The sequence below is a fragment of the Dipteris shenzhenensis genome, chromosome 29, assembly GCF_047967505.1.
Source record: "Dipteris shenzhenensis isolate YYH24624 ecotype China chromosome 29, Dip_SZ_1.0, whole genome shotgun sequence".
NCBI classification, from domain to species: Eukaryota; Viridiplantae; Streptophyta; class Polypodiopsida; order Gleicheniales; family Dipteridaceae; genus Dipteris; species Dipteris shenzhenensis.
Window position 1 is genome coordinate 32,330,564 of NC_141624.1, and position 22,961 is coordinate 32,353,524.

General features: G+C 40.5%; 1 protein-coding gene and 1 pseudogene across 1 annotated transcript; both read left to right on the plus strand.

Moving 5' to 3' along the window:
* The first annotated feature begins 425 nt into the window (after positions 1-425).
* Positions 426-3,723, plus strand: LOC147882719 (palmitoyl-acyl carrier protein thioesterase, chloroplastic-like). Its single transcript, XM_087400210.1, has 6 exons — positions 426-845; positions 1,105-1,238; positions 1,326-1,439; positions 1,587-1,755; positions 1,881-1,949; positions 3,230-3,723. Exons 1-6 carry the CDS (start codon positions 426-428, stop codon positions 3,530-3,532), a joined length of 1,209 nt encoding a protein of 402 aa, XP_087256336.1. The 3' UTR covers positions 3,533-3,723.
* Positions 3,724-5,907: 2,184 nt separating this feature from the next.
* Positions 5,908-12,077, plus strand: LOC147882720 (putative glutathione S-transferase parC; annotated as a pseudogene).
* The last annotated feature ends 10,884 nt before the right edge of the window (positions 12,078-22,961 follow it).

Sequence of the window (22,961 nt, forward strand, 5' to 3'; positions counted from 1 at the left end):
ATGCACTGGGGAGACCTTTTTGGTCTCCCCGTGGGGTAGATCTTATTGGGATTTTGAATTTCAAAAATTCTTTGCCTTTTTATGCAAGGCGTTGGAGTGGTCAAAGTTTCACTTACTATTTCCCTCCCTTGAAATCTTCTCTCTCTCTCTCTCTCTCTTCCCCCTACTCCCAACCTCCACGCACACATCACTTGTAATCCTTCCTCCTTCCTCTCTTCTACTACTGCTGTTTTTTTCCTAGGCGTAAATGATAAAACTCATTCATTTCTTTCACTTGTTGCCTGGAATTTTATTTTTATATTAATAAAATCTATTTTTTGCACGGAAAAAAAGAAAGAAAGAAAAGATCAACGTAACTGATTAACTATAAGTATGTAAACGATAGTACACCGTCTTCAACCACATTGCGAGCTTAGAAGGACACTATGTCGTCTTTCTACAGTAAGCCTTACGCCCAGCTTCTCCTTCCTGCATCAGCTCAACGCATCATCTGCACCACCCTCGACTCCTTCAGCCTCAAGGTGCCATCTGCTCCCTCGCCCGGCTCACTGGCATGCACAGTTCATGCTGCTTATAATGCGGCGACACCACCCAAGGAGACGCTCCTGTCGCCACTACCTTCCCACGATTCGCCCGTCACTTCAACCGATGTAGGCCAGCTGCAGACAGCATTAGCCGTGAAGCAGACCACCTGCAAGCGCCGCATTCCGTTGCATCCTTTTGGTGCCGGAAGTTTCGTACGAGTGGACAACGCGTTGATCTACCGTCAAAGATTTGTTATCCGTTCATACGAGGTGGGATCCGACCAGACGGCTTCCATTGAAACGATTACAAATCTTTTTCAGGTGATCCCTCTTCCACTCGATTGAAACGTAAACCTCTTTAGTTTGTCATTCACGATCATTACGGGGCTCGAGGCTCGTCTTTCAATTTAAGGATGTGGCGTCTTCTGTTTTTTCGGATATTCTACAGTTGAAGGGAGAGAGAGAGAGAGAGAGAGAGAGAGAGAGAGAGAGAGGAGATTCATCAAAAGTGACATTTGCGGTTACATTGCTTACAAGCGGATGCTCATCCCTTAGTGCCTTTTGTGGGGCTTACTCGCAGGAAACGGCGCTGAATCATGTTGGCATGCTCGATTTCGTGGGAGATGGAATGGGAAGGACACATGCAATGATGCAGAACGGGCTTATCTGGATTGTCACTAAAATGCAAATCCAAGTAACGCGATACCCTGTCTGGTACAAGAAAGTTTTGAATCCTCGTGGCTTCAAAATGCACGCCATCAACGAGAAGCAATGCGATTCAACTCATTTACGTAATTGCAGGGGGGAGGCTGTTGAGATCGACTCCTGGGTTACCGGCTATGGCAAGCATGGTATGCGGCGAGACTTCTTAGTTCGTGATGTGTCCACCTGTGAGATTATTGCGCGAGCAACCAGGTAAGGTGAACGAATGGAGGCTGAAGCAACACCAATAGTATCATGCGGCGGTGCGCTCTGTTCAGACCTTATATCATCGTCCTCTTTAATCGGACGTTGAGCTAACTATGAGTTTTTTGCTTGAGTGGGTGATCGTATATATCACAGCAATTGGGCCATGATGAATCAAGAACTGAGGAGGCTGTCCAAGATGCCGGACGAAGTTAGAGAAGAGATCTCTCCCGTGTTTGTGGATAGATCTGCTTTTGAAGAGCAGTCTTGTACGAGGATACCAATGCTCGACAACTCTGCTCCCTACATCAAGACTGGGCTAGTGGTACGTGTGTTTCTCATTAAATACTTAGAAGTTGAGGCAATGAGGTCTGAATCTCGTGGTTCTTGAGCTAATGGTACAATAAGTTCGCCCGTGAACTAACTCTCTTGGCCCAAGTGGAACCGCAGCCACAACTTCAGGACGTGGATATGAATCAACACGTGAATCATGTCAAGTACATAGGCTGGTTACTTGAGGTAAGGCCCGGTCTTTCTTTCTCGCACTGGTTGAGAGCAACGCCTTGTAGAGGACACATACTAGAGTTTGCCCCGAGAAACAAATACTAGACTCAACTCAACTCAATTACAAAACAAGTTCACATGGGCATGCTTCCTAATATAGTGTTAAGGAGTGCTTAGAGGAAGCTAACAATTTTTTAAAGGTGTTTGGCTAGTTGAAAGGCTCTTTAAGCCTCCTTCGAAGAATGATATCCATATAGTGCAGAAGCCCAACTCAATGAACAACGGAGAATCTAATTCTCTACTTAGCTCTACTAAGTCTTCTAAAGAGACAGGCTTACAAAAATATTGCTTGAATAAGAGCGTAGGCATTGCCTTGTGCTTTTTTAGCTGTGGAATTGATGGGCAGGATGGGAGAAAGGGTTGAGAGAAATAAAGACAGGTTTTTTTTTTGGGTGTGTGTGTGTGTGAGAGAGAGAGAGAGAGAGAGAGAGAGAACAATTTTGTGTGTGTGTACACGTGTATGTGTGTGTGTGTGTGAGAGAGAGAGAGAGAGAGAGAGAGAGAGAGAGAGAGAACAGTTGTGTGTGTGTGTGTGTGTGAGAGAGAGAGAGAGCAGCTAAACAAAGCTACACACCAGACAAGGAGCTTCTTTAAAAAGACATTTGAAAAATAGGTCTAGTTTGAACTTGGAAAATCACACAAAGGGGGATCCAAGTCTTCCTAGTGCTAAAAAATGGATAACAAGTGCAAAATCACACTAAGCAACTTGCAAGTCCTTGCAAAACGACATGACAAAAATATTAAATCTTTCTTCAAAGGCTCTTCCTCTTGATATGGTTGATATCGACATAAAGTAGCATATGACGACATGATTTGATTTGTTGAGCCATTGTTTCACCTCTACATTAGAGTGCACTCTAGGATATGACATTGGACCATTATTGCACCTTCTATAGTGAATTCATGCAAGGGGCATGGTTGAAGGAAGCCATGTTTTCACCAAGAAGGTTTTGGTGAGAGCATCGAGGTCACCTTGCTCTTGATTAGCACAGTAGGCCACCATGTCTCATGCACATTTGATAGACCGTGGATAGACCATTTGCAAGGCCAAGGTATGATATAATTATTGTGGATCATACATTTACAGTTACATCTTTTTAGGAAAAGAAAAATGAGCACTCTTTGTCCTACATTTTATGTAACTCTATTATGTCAAAGTTATCAGACCTACCTTCTTTTTCCATTCATGCAAATGGGTGTGGGAATTTTGCTAACAATGGCTTATATGGATGCAGAGTATTCCAAAATGGTTGCGGGTCTCGTATGACCTCAAAAGCATCATCCTAGAATATAAAAAGGAGTGTAGTCATGTTGACATTGTGACCTCTTTAACGAGACCAAGGTCTCATCTTGATACTTCCCTCGACATGTACCACCACAACCAAGAGCTGACCACAACTATGCCTCTTGAAACCAACACCATTTCCATTAGAGGGTCGAAGTTGTCAATGCCATTGCAATTTGAACACCTTTTGCGCTTGCAAGATGCCAAGAGTGAAGTCTTACGTGGAAAAACAGAGTGGCAGCCCAAGAGTTAATAGTGAATGACTAATAGATTACCTAAAGCAACATGTGAGTAATAGAACTTTCAAAACTAATGTCCATTTGATTCGTGGGGATGATGGAAGGATCAACACGGGTACATTGCATAGTGTGTAATGGCTCGTGTGACTATGTTATAGTCCAAGCAATATGAAATGTTTACTTTTTCATATTCAAAATATTATAATTATCAAGCTTAAGTTTTGTGTTGAATGGAATTGTAGAGTCATGAACTTTTTTATTATTTATATGAAAAAGTGCAAATAAAAGTTTTGGTGGGAGGAACTTAATTATATTGCAAGAGATTGGCAAAATTTTGACATAAATTCTAATAGAATCTGTGAAGAAAATGAAAATTTTCTAAGTTTAAAACTACCAACATTATCTTTGATATAGAATCGCTGATATATCTATCGATTGCCAATGGTTTCTCGAAGCATAGTGGGCCAAAATTTGCACTGATAGAATGGGTTGGTAATAACATTAACATTTAGTCTGATTGGTGACAACAATACTTTGCGTAATAGCATTGATATTTGTATTAAATGGCTCATTGGCCGTCACTAACGTTGTGTAAATTTTAAAAAAATTGGGAGATAGAATGGGATCACTTTGAGCACTATTTTATTTCTCACTATAAGTTGCCATGTTATTTGTTAAGGTGCACATAAGTAGCATGCTAAAAAGGATATGAAATATGTAAATTGAAAATGTTACAAAAGGCCCTTTAAAGGTAGATATTAAAACCTTCAAGTGTAAGATGTATTACAAAAAGCTTTGTAAGGGGGATACAAATTGATACTCAACTACACAAAAAGGGAGACAAAAGAATGTACAAATGCACTTTACCATAATAAAAAGACTACTATAGCCTCATAATATAATGGGCAATCTAAGTTCAATGAGATCAAGGACCTATATCAATTGTTTTGGTCCTGATTGCAACACTTGTCCTCTCCTTCCATTCAATATGTCCCCACCTCCTTCCTTGTCCACGTGAGCTCTACATTGCTAGTAGATGATGTACCTTGGCATGTAGCATCATGAATGAAAAAGTTTATTAAGTAAAGCTACAAAAGAGCGTGGAGTATAGAAGAGATACATCATGGCACAAAGAGAGAGAGCTCAAGTGAGGCAAAATCCATGTATCAAAATGAAGGAATGTCCTCCATTATATAGAAAGAGAGGATGGTGTAGGCACCTCCCCTATATCAGTGGCAATCAACCCCTACATTAGTGGGACTGGGGAACCTCCCATGTGGGGTCTTTTGTAAAAGTAAGGGATCGAGCTCTCTTAGTCATGAGAAAACATCCTAATGAAACACTAATCTAAGGAGAATGCAACCTAAGTGCAAACATGATGAAGAGAGTGCTCATGACATGTACCCCAAGTCAATTAGATTCCAAGATAGATTAGCTTGGACTCATAAAGAGAATCTTGAGTGAATGTGCATTTCTTCCTTCTTATCAACAACACATGATAGGCCTCTTATAGAGAGTGCCCTTTGAATAGTCAACACATGTGGGATCCTCTGATCCACATCTCTCCTTGTGGATATCCTCGATCCACATCTCCACATCATGTAGTCCACATCCTAGGGTGGCTACTTTAATTCTTTCCTTAGCACATACCTTAGCCTTTAATCTATGTGCTCATGGCACCATATCTCTCAACACCTCCCCTTGGTGCCATGATCCTTTGGCTACTACAAGGTGATTAGATGTTAGTTACAAATCCATCACCTCCCCTTAGTGCATGCATTGCTACTTAAGGTGGTCAAGTGTGGTTTTTACATGTCAATACCTCCCCTAAGTGCTTTCATAGCTACTCTCAAGTGGTCAGGCTTGGTTTACAAAACATATGGGCTGAAGGTGGAAAGGATTTTACTTTTCAATGCTTGATGTCGATGGCGTTCACATCTTTGCTTGATGTAGCTTGATGCATGATGCTTTGTTCTTCCATGTGCCTTAATGCTTTATGTGTGGATGCCAAAGTTTTGTGTTATGGTCATCTCATGCACTTGTGCTTTTGGCATGCTTATGACAGCGATGTGTGCATTCATGTATTGATTTTCCATTTGTTGCAAAGGTCTTACCATGAGCTTCGTTTTGCTTCAATGGTAGTGTCTAATTGCATACAATGATTTTGAACTGATAGGCATGTAGAGCTTGAAAAGACAATCACTTTTCCTTTTTGGAGCATGTGCAAATTCTTCCTAGATTGGAAGTTATGGCTTGTCGAAGATTCTGTGAAGAAGCGGCCTTTGATGATGTGGCTTGGCTGTTCACATGCTGCTTGCAGGACTATGCTTGGAAAGGGTTTTTGTGTGCTTAGTTGGCACTTATGATGATGTGGCAATCTGAGACCGTGATGCGAAATCTCCAGAAGAAATCGCGCGCCTTTGCGAGCCGTCGTGGCTACAATTCCTCTGTAGCTTCAAAGGTTTCTTTCTAAGGTTTCCTAAGGTTCACAAAAGTGATGTGGCAGATAAGGCTTTAACTGTGGTTAAGGTTAACCTTGGTTAAGCTTATGGTTAGGTTCAGTTGCTTGGACCATGGTTAAGTTTTCTTAGACTTGGGTTAATTCAGTTCGGTTAGGCTTATGCAGAAAGTTTGTGAGCTAGAAGTCATTGATGGGATGAAGCATCGTTGTGGTGACGTAGGAACATGCCGCTTGATTGCTCAGTATTTTGGTGGAGTAGTCTGTTGTGGGAGCTTCCTTGCTTCCTTGCTATGAGGAGAGAGCTGCTGGTTCACTCTTTGTTCATTGTGTGCCTTGTATTCAGGAGCTGTCACTATTGGACGGCTGTTAATCGTGGAGTGAGGCGAGGTATTTGGAGACAGAGGAGCAAGCTGAAGGTGCTTGTTAGTAGCTGGAGAGTTTTGCATAGAGCTAATTCATTGGAGGTAGCAACCGTTGGAGGTCGCCTGCTGTTACGAGGCTGAGGCATCACATGGAGGAGTCACTTTCGTGAAGTTTGTAGAAGGCACATTGACGATATAGTTATTGAGCCATTGGCAGCTATTGGAGTAGCTTAGTATGTTTGGCTTGCGTGTCCTTGTCGCCCTCAAGAAGAAAGGCGTTTCTTATCAATATCACGAGGAGGACTGTGGGGGTTAAAGGTCACTGTGCCTTAACCCCGATTATGTATAATACTCAAACACATATATAAATGAATGAAAAAGAAGATTAGGGTGGTTTTGCACCCACCAAACTTGTGTGGCTCTCTGTCTCTCTCTCTCCTTCTTCCGTTCTTGCTTCCGTTGAGAGCACTCTCAACTGGTATCAGAGCCCGGGTGATCTAACTGAGCGTGCGTGAATGCTTGGAAGCTCAGCAGCTCTGTGGGAGGAAGGAGAAGCTCTGTGGGAAGCTTTGTGGGTGACTTTACTTACATCCGAGTGTGCAGCGACCTTGGAGGAACCTTTGGAAAAGTCACTTTGGCTTTACGAAGTGGTTTTGAGAGCCTGTTAAGAGCTTTCAAAGAAAAAGTCATTTTTTGAGCTTTTCCCTATTCCGTTCGATGACAGAGACTCCATATTGACTTGTAGAGGCAACTATTGCTTGCTTTTGGTGTCCACATTACTTCAGGAGCTTGGAAACACCTTCATTCTTGAATCTGGGATCATTTCAGTGGATTTCTGACTCACTGTGTCGGTTCCTGCGTTTTTTTGCCCGGGTGTTGGAACTCAAGTTTGAAGCAACCATTTGCAGATCTGTCAGTTTCGGTGGACTCAAGAGGTCCTAAAACTTCTATATTACTCATCATTCGCACTTCGGTGGAGTTTACAAATAGCTCTGTTTTAAAAAACGTTTTTCAGTCCGTGTGTTGGACCCAGTGATTGAGGCCACGGTTTCCAAAACCGTCTGTCCCATTGCAATCCGGACGCCCAAAAACCCCTACCTAGCAGTTCTTGCATGATTCGGTGGAGGATTTTCAGAGTTATAAATCTTTGTGTATTCGATTTCGTCTCTCTGTTATGCTTTTTTCATACTAAGGTTTAGAAACCTTAGATTTATGCTCGGGGGGGTCACTATGTATAAACCCTCTATATCACGTGCGTTCAAGGCCTATATTTAAAATCCCTTATCTGTAAATTTTTTCATTAATAAAATGTACCCCTTTTCTATACAAATCTGTAAATTTTTTCCAAAACTATTTTAAATAGTCCTTTATGTATATTTATTTCTGTAAATTTTAGGAATAAAAAATATCCTTCTGTTGAACTCACATGATAGGGTTACATATGATGAGTGACCCCCCCGAGGATTTATGCCACATGGCAGTGGATAAGTATTGACTCCCATTTCTCACTCATCGGTTGGGATTTTGGAGTTCTAACAGAAGAGAGATATTTGCAGATTTTCTTGCTGAGTCCAATTATGCGATGGCGCCCATGTTTTGAGGCATCTCAGGTTCTATTTTCAGTAGCGCTCATTACCGTGGGACTATGATTTCTTGAGCTTACCTTATGCGGATCACTCTGGTTGCAGTTTGAGCACTGTGCGCTCATTCGTGGTATGCATTGGGTTGTAGTGGATGATTTATAGGCCATTTGGATGCATTGCGGTCCTTGTTGGATGTGCTGATAGGCCCAAATTGCCTTGTAGGATGCTATTTTTATGGACGCTTTGCACATGGATGCTATTTTAAGCTGAGGGACAGGTTTGACACATTGCAGGTGATGATTGATAGTGCTATGCTCTCTTGGATGAGATATTATTGATCATATGCCAGTGGACGGTGTTTATGCTTGAGTCATTTGGCACTTATTGGCATTTTCTTTTGGGCCAGATTTGCTCATATGGATGCATAGTATATGCACATGAGTCAGATGCATCTTTTGATGCTTTGAGCTTTGAGTTTTGGTGATATTTCACTCTATTGTGGCATACACATTTGGGTGCACTTGGTATTTGTGTGATTCTCTCTTGCAGGCACTAGCATTTGGGATTTTGCTTTATTTGCATCATGGCATCCTCTTCCATGCCTGAAAAGGAGTTTTTTAGCATTAAAAAGTTTGATGGGACAAACTTTTCTTTGTGGAAAGAACAGATAAGGGATGTGCTTATTCAAAAGAAGCAGATTAAACCCTTGGCAGGGATTGAAGCTAAGCCTGCAAATATGTCTGAGGATGATTGGAATGAGTTGGATGCATTAGCAAAGTCTACTATTAGACTTCATCTTGCAGAGTCAGTTTATTTCATAGTAGTAAATGAGCAGACTACGAAAGATTTGTGGAAGAAACTGTGTGCCACTTATGAGAAGGAAACTGCCTCTAATAAAGTTTACCTCATGAAGAGGTTGTTTGAGCTGCAAATGAAGGAAGGGGTCTCCATTGCTTCTCACTTGAATGAATTCAATATTATTTTCAGCCAGCTTCAGGCTCAGAAAATGAATTTTGATGCGGAGACTAAGGCAATATTTCTCTTATGTTCATTGCCATCCTCATGGAATACCTTCCGTACAGCTGTCAGTAACTCTGCACCTGGTGTAGTACTGAAATTTGATGATGTTGTGGGTAGCTTGTTGGCCGAGGAGATTAGACGGAAGTCTATGGATGGCAACAAGCAGGATGCAGCCTTAAATGTGCAAAGGGGCAGATCACAGTTCAGGGGGAAGTCCCAAGAAAGAGTGAAGTCATGTAGCAAATCCAGGGCACGGAACATTGAGTGTTACCATTGTGGCAAGAAGGGCCATATGAAAAAGGATTGCTACAAGCTGAAAAGAGAGCAAAAGGATAAGAAAAAGAATGCAAATTGGGGTGCAAATCAAAAGGAAGAGAGTCCAAGGGAGGACAAAGGAAAAGTGAATATCGAGGAGATCAATGCAGTCACACGTGATAGTGACAATGATGTCCTCTTCATGTCTAGTTTATTTGCAGAGTTGCTTACACTTCAGATGATGCATATTCCCAGGATTGGATTTTGGATTCTGGTGCTTCATTCCATGTTACTCCCCATAGGGAATGGTTCTCCACTTATGACAGTAAGACAGGTTGTGTGCATCTTGGAAATGACTATGCATGTGACATAGTGGGAGCAGGTGACATAAAGTTTTCTTTTGCAAATGGGTCTGCATTTGTTTTGAAACATGTGAGACATGTGCCTAAGCTGACCAAGAGTCTTATTTCAGTGGGTCAGCTAGATGATGCTGGTTTTCACACCACTTTTGGCTTTCAAAGTTGGAAAATTCAAAAGGGCTCTATGCTTTTGGCCAGGGGTGCCAAGTGTGGGACTTTGTATCCCTTACATGTATCAGGGGTATTTGATCATGTTGTTGCAATAACCGAGCAGCCAAGCACTTCTTTGTGGCATTGTAGGTTGGGGCACATGAGCCAGAATGGAATGAAACTCTTATGCCGTTTGGGTTATGTACCGCATTTGAGTTTCTCTGATTTTGAATTTTGTGAGCACTGTCTCTATGGGAAGCAGACTAAATCAGCCCATAAAAGAAGGGGAAAGAAAGAGTTTAAAATGCTTGATTTGGTGCATTCAGACGTATGTGGTCCCATGCCTACACGGTCATTAGGCGGGGCTGAATACTATGTGACATTCATTGATGATGCAACTAGGAAAGTGTGGGCTTATGCTATAGCTCGGACGAGTGATGTGTTCCAGGTATTTCAGAAATGGCTGGCCTTGGTTGAGAATCAGTCAGGTAGAACGCTTAAATGCCTACGGACTGACAATGGTGGAGAGTATCTCTCTCATGACTTTCAGCATTTCTGTGATACACGTGGGATTAAGAGGGAGCTCACATCCCCTCGTACTCCAGAGCAAAATCCAGTTGCAGAAAAGATGAACCGTACCATTCAAGAAAGGTTGCAATGCATGCTTTCCAATGCAAGTCTTTCTGGTGGTCTTTGGGCTATATGTGGATGATATGCTATTGGCTAGCAAGAATACTTATGAGCTAGATGCTTTAAAGGCCAAGTTGCATGAGGCCTTTGATATGAAGGATTTGGGACTTGCAGGTCATATTCTTGGTATGCGCATCACGCGTGATCGGAGTAGGAAACTCCTTTGGCTTTCACAAAAAGAGTATGTTACAAAAGTATTGCAGCGTTTCAATATGGAGGGGGGGAAGGTAGTGAGTACTCCATTGCCTCCATATGTGAAACTAAGTCATACAGATAGTCCCAAATCAGATGAGGAGAGGGCCATGATGGCCAAGGTTCCTTATGCATCAGCAGTTGGGAGTCTTATGTATGCTATGATAGCTACTAGACCAAACATTGCATTTGCAATGGGAGTTGTTAGCCGGTATATGGCTAATCCAGGAAAGAGGCATTGGGAGGCAGTTAAGTGCATCATGAGGTACATGAACGGTACCAAGGAGATGTGCATCTGCTTTGGTAAAGGAGACATGCGTGTACTTGGGTACACAGATTCAGACTATGCAGGGCATGTGGATAGTAGGAGATCCACTTCTGGTTATGTGTTCACCTTTGCAGGTGGTGCAGTGTCGTGGATGTCTCGCACACAGAAGTGCATTGCTTTGTCTACCACAGAGGCTGAGTATGTTGCAGCCACAGAGGGTTGCAAGGAGGCTATATGGCTTGATCGGCTAGTGGGAGATTTGGGGATTCATACAGGTGTACCGACATTGCATAGTGATTCCATGAGTGCTACTCAGCTAGCACAGAATCTGGTCTTTCATGCAAAGACCAAACACATTGAGGTCAGGTACCATTTCATCAGGGAGGTACTTGAGGACAAGCACATAGAGCTTGTCAAGGTTCATACAGACGATAACCCTGCAGATATGCTGACGAAGAGTCTACCTAGTCAGCGGTTTGAGTATTGTCGCGTATTGATGGGCATTGGATAGTATGCTCACTAGTTGTTCTCTCTTAAAGGCACATTGTCCTTTAAGTGGGAGGTTGTGGGGGTTAAAGGTCACTGTGCCTTAACCCCGGTTATGTACAATACTCAAACACATATATAAATGAATGAAAAAGAAGATTAGGGTGGTTCTGCACCCACCAAACTTGTGTGGCTCTCTGTCTCTCTCTCTCCTTCTTCCATTCTTGCTTCCGTTGAGAGCACTCTCAAGGACTTGGGGAACAAGAGCCAGCTCCTCCTCTCTTCCAACCCCATCCACAAGAAAATCACTGTCTTGATTCACAATTGGAAGGTTGTCTCCGAGTCCCTCATAATTGTCCAATACATCGATGAAGCTTGGCCCTCCTCTGAGAAGAATTCCTTCCTAAGGATCCTTACCAGCGAGCTGTTGCTCACTTCTGGGATGACTATGTAGACAAGAAGGTGTATGACGCAGGGGCTTGGATCATCAAAATCCCCAAAGGCGAACTCCAAGAACAATCCAAGAAAGACTTCATCGAGGTTTTCACAAGACTAGACTCTGCTTTACGCGATGTAGCTGGTAGACTCCATCGGTCTGGTGGACATTGCTCTAGCACCTTTCATCTACTGGTTCATGAGTTATGAGACGCTAGGCAAATTAAAGAGCCCGAATGAGACACAGCTCACTTACTGGCTCCAAAGTGATGCTTGTCATCTAGAGCTCACATGTTGAAGGCTTTGAAGGTGCTGGATCTGCGGGATAGTTGTGGGAGCTACTGTGGGCTGTGGATGCAGTTGTGTGAATGTCGTGGAGTTTGGTTGATGGGGCTTTTGGCCGTTGATTCGGAGGAAGCTGGGTCATTTCAGAGGCTTGTGAGGTGTAGAATGTTTTTACTAGATTGGAGGTCAAACAACAAAATATAAAAGACTAGCGCTCTCTCTCTCAAACATGATGGACACAAATCTCTAATTGGAAGATTTAGTCAAGAGACACCATGCGTACCTAAGGTGTGCCTACAACTAATCAAGGATAGCTAGACCTAAGCTCTGATACCATGTAAAAGTAAGGGATCGAACTCTCTTAGTCATGAGAAAACATCCTAATGAAACAGAGATGAAACACTAATCTAAGGAGATGCAACCTAAGTGCAAACATGATGAAGAGAGTGCTCATGACATGTACCCCAAGTCAATTAGGTTCCAAGATAGATTTATCTTGGACTCATAAAGAGAATGTTGAGTGAATGTGCATTTCTTCCTTCTTATCAACAATACATGATAGGCCTCTTATAGAGAGTGCCTTTTGAATAGTCAACACATGTGGGATCCTCTGATCCACATCTCTCCTTATGGATATCCTTGATCCACATCTCCACATCATGTAGTCCACATCCTAGGGTGGCTACTTTAATTCTTTCCTTAGCACATACCTTAGCCTTTAATCTATGTGCTCATGGCACCATATCTCTCAACACCTTTGGCTTTCATCATCACTTAGGTCACACACTAGACAGCTCATAGCACTAGATGTGCTTCTACAACACACACACACACACACACATGTGACTCCCCTAGATGCACACATGCACCTTAGAGCAAGCCCTTGACCATAATTATCCCAACATACCCCCCCTCAAGGGTTTGCCTCTTGCAATGTCAAGGATTCATCTAGTCACATAGTTTCTCATGCCATCTCATGGGGGTCACACATGGCCATCTCATGGTGGTCAATGATAAATCTATGGCTAGGATCTCATGCTAGCAAAGGTGCCCAAGGGTCAAGGTTTACAAAATTGGGATAGACCAAACACATATCACATGGCCTACATCATATGGTGACTAGAGGTGATTTACAAAAGACAAAACAAATGACATTCTTTTTGGAGTAGTACTCCAGGTAGAGAACCTCAAAATTTGACCAAGTGATGATAAACAAAAATTCAAAGACAAGTTGCTCAAAAGGCAAAGTCCTTGACTTCTGCCACAAAGTTGGATGCTTCATTTGTTGATGGAGTTCTCTCTTCAACTAGATTTGTCATAGTCCTCTAACACTATATTAGAGAATTTGGGAAAATCCCAATTCCCACGAAATAAAATATAGTCACTTCAAAAGTAAAATTTGATGTTTTTTATTGAAACATTAGCTCCATTGAGGACCCAAGTTTCAATTATGTTGGGGGAGACTAGACCTAGAAACCCAAGCAAAAATCTTCGGTATGTTGCTATGGCAAAAGGCCTTAATAGATGTGAACATGGCTCCATGGCCAAAACATTTGTTGATTTGCTAGTGAAAGAAAGATGTTTGTTGTTTCGTATACATCGAAACCACAAACAAAAGCCAATTTATAGATGTTGCATTAGGAAGATTCATTGGAGTATTGATATATGCAATAGGATTGTTATAGATCTTTGACATCCGTCATATAAATGTGGTCTTCAATAACAAAATTAAACTTGCAACAACTGTCAATTTTTATTTGGTATATTAGATGTATCAAATTAATGTCAAATGCATATGTTTCTATGTCGATAAATTGCAGTATTGACATATGCAATAGGATTATGGTAGAGCTTTGACATCCATCATATAAATGTGGTGTTCAAAAACACCGTTCCATCACAATAGAGCTCATGAAACTCTCCATCACAATAGAGCTCATGAAACTCAGAGACATGGTCTTGATAAAAACCTTTTTTTAAATTTCTTTCTTGTACTAAATATAATTTAAACCATTGACACATAGTCAATTTTGCACCACATCATTTAACATAATCATTAACAATTCCATACTAGTATTCATACTCACAAAGTAGCTCATCTCCGAAGGAGATATCCTTTATGGTTTGCACAGTAATGTAGCCATGGGCACTCAAATTTCCTTGTGACTTTTGAGCACAAGGTGGTAGTTTAGGGATGTATACAAATATAACATTTGTTCTTTCTTTATAATACATTGAGCTATTTATATATCCAGCAATGTTTCCATAAAATACATCTCCCACAATACATTTCACATCTGGCTCAATGAATGGATCTTCAAACATTCCATAAGTCTTCATCCTTGGGAAAAACTTGAGGAGAGATCTCCAAGTATCATAATCATACTTTGGACCATTATATACCATCAAATCTTGTTTTTTCTTGATGCTCGTATGTACAAAAAGACCATATCCTGCCCCAAGTATTGTTGATTTCTTTACTTCATAATGGATGCCATTCATTTCGAACACATGCTCAATGGGTATGGGCAATTTATGTTTCCATAAGCCATTGGATGCAAGATCAAAATTTGTAATAAGACAGCTCTTCAACTTTTTAGGACAATCTGCAACACCTATCATATGTTTAAAATCAAAGAATCATTCTTTTAGTGGAGAAATACAAACTCACATCATAAAGCACATAGTATTTTTTGGACAAGGTACTAACTCAATGTCTATTAATTCTTTCACAAAACAAATTGAAACATAATGTTTTGCAAATCAGATCTAAATAGTGTGCAAATATAAATCAGAATGTAGGTACAAATGTTTTAGTTGAGCATTTGTGTTTGCAACTCTAATTAACAAGATCACTCACATTCCCTAAGGGTTGTCTATGCAATAAAATCGAATCAAGTTGGCTAAGAATGCCCTTGCAGCATGGGCAGTGATTCCCCTTTCCTTGCATCCAAGAACCATAGCAAAGCGTTTTGCCTCACTATCTTTCAATGGCCCCATTTTGGCAATTTTTCCTAGCATGCATTCTTCCTCTTCATTCAATGTAACATGATGAGCATGCACCATACTTCTTGTAGTAGGACAAGTCCCTCTCACTCTAGTTTTGGTTATAGGTGAAGTAATACCTTTCTCTGTGTCTTTTTTTGAACTACGAGTAGACATATGAGATTCGACATTCATCCTTTCGAGAACTTCTTTGTTTTTTTCTTTGAATTCAAGGATCACTGGTTGAAAATAATAGAACATATCATGCCCTTCGACAATCGGAGCTTGACCAAATCTGTTAGAAGAGATGGCACTGCGCACATCTACTGCATCATCTAGCATCTGTAGGTACGGTAATAACTCATGAAGCAAAATAGAATCACCACAATCTATATCAAATTTTGTAGGGAAAATGCAATTTTCTGCTGGATTAACACAACCCGTGTAAGGCGAAACATCAATGAACACTATTCTTGCTGGTTTGCATTCCTCTTTAAAACAACACCACACTCTCATTAATGGTTTAAACTCCGCTTCCACATTCATCCTATCTGGTCGAATGATTCTACTCTTTGTATGCTTGTGGCATGCCATCGCACCCCAAACCATGAAGAAATGTAACTTTCTGTTAACATGATGCTCCAAAGTGTCCAGCATGTGTTGCACCATGCCCTTTTCTCCTCCAGTGGACCAAATGCCAACATGGTAGTGATCGAGCAACCATTGTAGAAACTCTAAACACCCAAGACGGAGAACAAGCCAATGCTTCCCATTGTGCAAGCTCATATGTTTATTTGACTTCAAAAAACAATGCTCGAGCAATAACCCTTTCAAATCTATTATCACTGCTAGTCTTATTTTTGTTATCACCTCTTTTGACATTATTTCTGAGGGTGACATTATGTCTTCTCCTTTACCTTCTAAGATTTCTTCCTGCACCTTGGCTTCATACAATGACATTGCATCTTCTCCTTTACCTTCTAAGCTTGCATTCACATTTGTCAATGGAACATTAACTGCAGACATTGCATCCTCAACATTTTTAATCAACCATGTTGAGCTTGGAACTTGCATGCTAATGTTCAAATTAGGCACATAATGAATCATTGGATCAGGTGTCACATGTATAGGCAATGCTTCTAGCGATGAGAAATTGAGATGGCCAATATCTATTGATAAACAAGGAAATGAAATTCATAAGTAGAAACAAACTGAAGATTGAGATGGAAAACCAAATTGTCAAACTTTAGGTTGTGTGCTCTCAATGCAATTTGTTTGTGTGAAAGCATTCATGTTTTTCTTTTTCAAAACAAAATTGGAATACTAAAAAAAAGAAAGCATTCATGTTCATATGCTTAGTATACCCACTAAAGTTGTTGAATCTATACCCTTTCAAGTTATTTTAATCCCCAAAACTACATATCCTTACAATGCCAAAAACCTTTGCGTAATAGATAGAGTGGAGTCCAACATTATCTAGCATTGCCCGAGTGTTCCCACTAAGAAAATATTTGGCCAAGCGGCCAAAACATATTTGAGCATTCATATGAAGTGAATAAGGATAGAAACAACAATTTACACTAATTCATTCATCACAATCAAGACTCAACACACTTTTTAACATTTATGAACTCATAAATAAATTTGGATGTGTATCACACTCCGAAGGTATTACAACATGCAAACACATCTTTTCATGAAATATAGAAAATTAAACATATTCAAGAATACATATGAATGTTTGAATTATGGCAATGAGATAGAAGAAATTTCCAAGAAATATTAAAAGATCTTTGGAACAAAATTAATACATCATATGGAGAATATAGCAAGATAACATATGGAAAACACGAACACCATATAAAAGGATAATTTCAAGGACCTGTTGCTTCCTCTTCTGTTTCCCAAAACTTTGAAGCGTGTTTTTGTAAATGCTCACGCTGCTCTTCATTGAACGGTTGAAGCTCTTTTTGTCCTGGTATGGTATCAATTTCTTTATCCCCTCCACCTTCAATTGTATCATCTTCTTTTGGCACCCCCTCTATTGCTAATATTGGTTCTTGCAAGCCAGCCCATTGTCGAATTTCATGATTACTGTAAGCATACGTGCAACATATACTTTCAACCTTTGCCAACTCCTCATAAGTCTCAACAACTGAAACAACACGCCTCTTACAAGAAAGAGACTCTATTGCAGCAAGCCCCTCAGAGAACAAGTCCAATACATATCTTCTCGACAGAAACCCATGATCATGTCTTTCATGATACTTGAAAGTTTTGTTTTCAAGGACAATTCAATGTCAAATTCATCATCATCATCCTCATCACCTGATTCTTCTGCACCACTTGATTTTTCATATTTTTCATCTGCAACATATATCGATGGCTTACATTGTGCATTGGTATAGTGCTCAATATCGTTGAAATGCTTTTCCTTGCTTACCAGTACACAGGCAACTAAGCCATCCATAGATCCAGTGACAAATATATCTGCAGTTTCAAAATTAAGGCAACCGAAGTGTATTTTATATTGTCCGCATGTCTTATTTAATGCATTCTTCAAACATGATACATGATCCATGGTCAAGAACACCACAAGAAGGAATTGCACTGGGGGAGAAGCGATTGTCATCAAGCTTTTCAACAAACACTCAAAGCGATCCTCATTCCAATTTCTACTTCTGCTTGGTCCATACATTACATCCAAAAAGGCAACCCCTATTGCCATTGGCTCTTGGTACACATTATGTATAAATTCCATTCCCTCCATGTTTGAACCGACTGTGTAGAACCTCCAAGGCCGGGTGGAATTCGGTCCATGACTTGTACCTTCACTTTGTCCCATAATCCACCTCAGATACCCCTTTGCAGCATCAGGCAATGGTGGAGTTTCCTTGCCCTGTTGAAGCTTCACTTTTAACCATGAGTCAGAGCAACCACGAATCCGATGATACAATTCTGGAGTAATTTTGAAATGTAATCTGCACTCATCCCAATTTTTTAACATTAAAGAAGGCCGTTCTGCGGATATAAACATATAAAGTTCTTCTTGTAGTGCAGCATCTCTCTTGATCTGCATAGCTCGTCCTTCAATATCAAGAATCATGGCATCAGTCTTTGTTTTAGCTATGACTACTCTACCTTCCTTAATGTCATTTTGAATTTGACCAAGTTGATCATCACTCAATCCACGCAAGCATCTAAACATTGAGACTGTGGGTTGCCTATGGCATTTTCCATCTTGTGAATATTTGCCTGCAATGTAATCCTCAAGGATGGAGATCCAACCATCATAAATGGCATCGCTTGTGATTATCATATGTACATCCTTCGTGGCAAAGCTATTGCCCAATGTTACCTTGCCAGTGTCAATGAAAGCCTGCAAAATATACGAATCCATTAGAATGCAATAATTACGAAAACTGACTTGTAAAAAATGATTCATAATAAAAATCTGTACTTACATCCCAATTCTCACGATCTGGATGTCCTTTTGCAAGCCCTTGTTGTGCTTTCTTGGGTCTGTTAAAGAGAATCCATTGTCCCCTCACCTGCTTAAGTATATCAATGTATGGAGATTGTCTCAAGATATTTTGAGACTCCAGGTTTGCCATCTTTGATATCTCCACACAAAAGCGTGCGGGACAATTCACTACAATCCTCGCCTGGCGGGTGCGGTAGTAGTTATTTCTTTGGGCCGTGCTATTATCATCATTAGATGTGAATATTTTAGCAGCATATATTGAATGTTGTCCAGATAGTATCCAGTAGTGGCACTTGGTTAAATCCTTTTTATCTACCCTTTCCAGGGGCTGCTTTGTTTCAGGATTGAAAGGCATTAAATCCGCTACAGCAGCAGGAGGCCTAGAGTTATAACCGAAGTCTGCAGCAAGCTTCTCCACATGCTCTTTGTTCAACCCTCTCTATACATAGCTTGGAGGAGCTTTTTGACATCTTGTAACTGGAATTGAAAATGTTGCATGCAACCCAAATGGGTAGTATTTTTCATATTCCACCAAGCCTGATGGTTTCTTTTGCCCTTTTTTTCCTATGACCTTTCCACTTGGCTCCAATTCACTACCATTGCTTCTTTCCACAACTGCTAGCATACCCTCTGGAGGTGTTCCTTCTTGTGGTACATCAACTATAGTTAGCTTTCCTTTCTTTGCCCCTTCTTCGCTACCACCTGGTGCTTGAACCATAGCCGATTTTCCTTTCTTTGTTCCTTCCCCACTATCTTCCCCACTCTTATGCTTCTTTAATGTTGCTGAAACTTTGCGATATGATTCAATGATTGTTGTCACTGTGTCAATTTCATTTCCATCAATTGATTCAACACTTATCCCAGCCTCTTGAGTGCATGTTGTCATCTACATCAGACTTCATACGAGATGCTTCATAATCGCTGGGATCCAAGAGAAACTTCTTATTTTGATTTATAATGATCAACAATCCAATATCTCCCTCTTTTCCAACCACATCTTTAGTGATTTGATGTACCGATCCAACACAAGTGTATGCACTTTTATTAGGTAACAAAACAAATAAGTGAACTCGTGTCAACTGTGCTCCCTCAATACTATATATGTCAAAGTACCAAGGTATGCTTTTTTCTGCAAATCCACTTACAACTTTCTCAACCTTCTTCACATTTGTGTCTTTCCTGTAAAAAAACCCAAGCAATATACAAACTATCATCTTTATAATCTTTAATGTTAGACAAAACACATTATCGATAAACATATCTGAAATAGAATCTAGAATTGACACTAGACATAGTAGTAGATTTGGAAAGCACTAGATTCTAGGGAGATTTGGCCACACTAGGGAGATTTGGCTGTGCGGCCAAATCTTATGGGCTTCTTTTAAAGCACTGGAAGGGGAGGTTTGGATGTGTGGCCAAATCATATGGGCTTCTTTCAAAGCACCAAAGTTTGGGGAGATTTGGCCTTGTGTCCAGATCTTGTGGGCTTCTTTCAAAGCACTAGGGTTTGGAGAGATTTGGCTGTGCAACCAAATCTTGCTAGCTTCTTTCAAATTAGTCAAATCTTTCTAGCTTCTTTTAAATCACTTGGGTTTAGGGAGATTTGGCTGTGCAGCCAAATCTTGCTAGCTTGTTTCTAATCAGGAGGGTCTATGGAGATTTGGTCATGCGGCCAAATCTTTTCAAAGCACCAGGGTTTGGGGAGATTTGTGTGCAGTCAAATCTTGCTAGCTTCTTTCCAATCACAAGGATCCATGGAGATTTGGCCGTGTGGCCAATTCTTTTCAAAGCACTAGGTTTAGGGACGATTCTTTTCAAAGCACCAGGTTTAGGGAGATTTGGCCGTGCAGCCAAATCTTTTCAAAGCACTAGGTTTAGGGAGAGAGATTTGGCCGTGCGGCCAAATCTTGCTAGCTTCTTTCTAATCACGATGGTCTATGGAGATTTGGCCGTGCAGCCAAATCTTTTCAAAGCACTAGGGTTTGGTGAGATTTGTGTGTGGTCAAATCTTGCTAGCTTCTTTCTAATCATAAGGGTCTATGGAGATTTGGCCGTGCGGCCAATTCTTTTCAAAGCACAGGTTTAGGAAGATTTGGCCATGCAGTCAAATCTTTTCAAAGCGCCAGGTCTGGGGAGATTTGGCCGTGCAGCCAAATCTTTTCAAAGCACCAAGTTTTCAAAGCACTAAGGTTTGGGGAGATTTGGCTACGATGCGAAATCTTTCTAGCTTTTTATAAGTCACGAGGGTTTAGGGAGATTTGACTATGCGGCTAGCTTCTTTCTCATCACAAGGGTCTAGGGAGATTTGGCCGTGCGGCCAAATCTTTTCAAAGCAATAGGATTTGGGGAGATTTGGTTGTGATGCCAAATCTTTCTAGCTTCTTTTAAATCACCTAGGTCTAAGGAGATTTGGCCATGTGGCCAAATCTTGCTAGCTTCTTTCTAATCATGAGGGTCTAGGGAGATTTGGCCATGCAGCCAAATCTTGCTATCTTCTTTCTAATCACGAGTGTCGAGGAAGATTTGGTTGTGTGGCCAAACCTTTTCAAAGCAGCAAGGTTTAGGAAGATTTAGTTGTGATGCCAAATCTTTATAGCTTCTTTGAAATCACCAAGGTCTAAGGAGATTTGGCCGTACGGCCAAATCTTGTATGTTTTGAAAGAAGCCAGAAGATTTGGGCGCATGGCCAAATCTCCCCATTTAAAATTTAAAATTCAAATCTTAAGATTCGAATTTCAAATTTGAAGAATTCAAAATCTTAGATTCAAAATTTAAAATTCAAAATTCAAAATTCAAAATTCAAAATTCATAATCTTAGATACAGAATTCAAATTTCAAATTTGAAGATCTGAAAGTCAAATCAAGTCAAATCATATACTAAAGACCCTACTTTCAAATCACACTTCGAGATTCCTACTTTTACAAGAGTCTTTCTTTCAAATCGTGGTGTTCTAAAATGGAGAAAATGGAGAACATGCATGAATTAGGTACACTTTCGATTTCTTTCGTTTTCTTACTTGGATGATTGAGTAGCCATTGTTGTTTGTGAGCTTGTGCTGTTTGGATTTCGTCAAGATGAGATCTCGTTTGGAAAGAGTGGCCTGCTGAGGGCTATGAAGAAGAAATAGATTTGTCCTTTGTGCCTACCCAAGGAACATCATCGAGCAGGAGAAGAAGATAGCCCCAAAAAAGGAAGAGAGAAAATACCGCCAAAATTTTGGGGGGAAGGAGCTATCCACCCAAAAAGCATGTTTTGGGGGGAAGGAGCAATCCCCTAAAAAAAGCATGTTTTGGGGGGAAGGAGCAATCCACCCAAAAGCATGAAGAGCCAAAAAAAAAAAAAAAAAAGACCTCTTTCTAATCCAACTATTGTGTGTGGAATCTATGGAGAGTTGAATTGGTAATGGAAGTTTAAAACCTACATAGTTAAGTACACATTGTTAGGAATAAACTGGGATGGGGAGCCTCCCAGGACCTCTCATTTTGACATAGTTTTGAACTTTTTTGCTTGCAATTAGCTAAACAAGGGTGGAGGAGTGTTTTCCAAGAACTACCCCATCTAAGACGTTGTCCTAAAGCTCTCAAACCACCCTATGTACACATTGGAGATCTAGGAAGGGAGAGAACAAGGTGAGCCTAGCACTTGATCCCCCATGAAGACAAATTCAATTCCTTCTCATAGGTTTACTTTTTATGCTTGGTTTAAAAGGTTTGTTTAGCTTTGCCTTTTAAAGTTTTGGTTTTTTAATAGTTTTAGATTTTCTAGTTTGCTTTTAAAGTAATAGTATGATTTTAAAGTGTAATAGCGTGAATCATGACGATTTTTTTGAAAGTAGGATCTCTAGATTTGAATTTCAAAATTTGAAACTTGAAACTTGAAATTTGAATTTTTTATTTTAAATTTTGAATTTTGAATTTTGAACTCTAAATTTTAAATTTTAAAATCTGGATTTTCAATTTTTAAATTTAACGTTCGAAGATTTGTCCATGTGGCCAAATCTTCCTAGTGATTTGAAAGAAGATTTGGCCATCTGGCCAAATCTTCCTAGTGATTTGAAAGAAGCTAGAAACATTTGGTACCACGGAAAAATCTTCCCAAACCCTAATGCTTTGAAAGACATGGCCAAATCTCCCAGAACCTGGTGATTTGAAAGAAGCATGCAAGAGGAGGTTGCACGGCCAAAACTCTCCATACCCTAGTGCTTTGAAAGAAGCCTAGAAGATTTGGACACACGACCAAATCTCCCCAAGTTTGAAAGAATGCCACAAACAAATCTTCTCAGTGCTTTGAAAGAAGTCACCAAGGTCTCGAAGGATTTGGCCGTGCATCCAAATCTTGCTAGCTTCTTTGAAAGCACCAAGGTCTAAGTAGATTTGGCCGTGTGGCCAAATCTTATTGCTTCTTTCAAAGCACTACTATCTAAGGAG

What these genes read in the sequence shown, in the direction of transcription:
- LOC147882719 (XM_087400210.1), top strand. Translation starts at nt 426, where the DNA reads ATGTCGTCTTTCTACAGTAAGCCTTACGCCCAGCTTCTCCTTCCTGCA. An exon ending in CGATTACAAATCTTTTTCAG is followed by an intron (nt 846 to 1,104) that starts GTGATCCCTCTT and finishes GCTTACTCGCAG; the next exon opens with GAAACGGCGCTGAATCATGT. An exon ending in ACATAGGCTGGTTACTTGAG is followed by an intron (nt 1,950 to 3,229) that starts GTAAGGCCCGGT and finishes ATATGGATGCAG; the next exon opens with AGTATTCCAAAATGGTTGCG.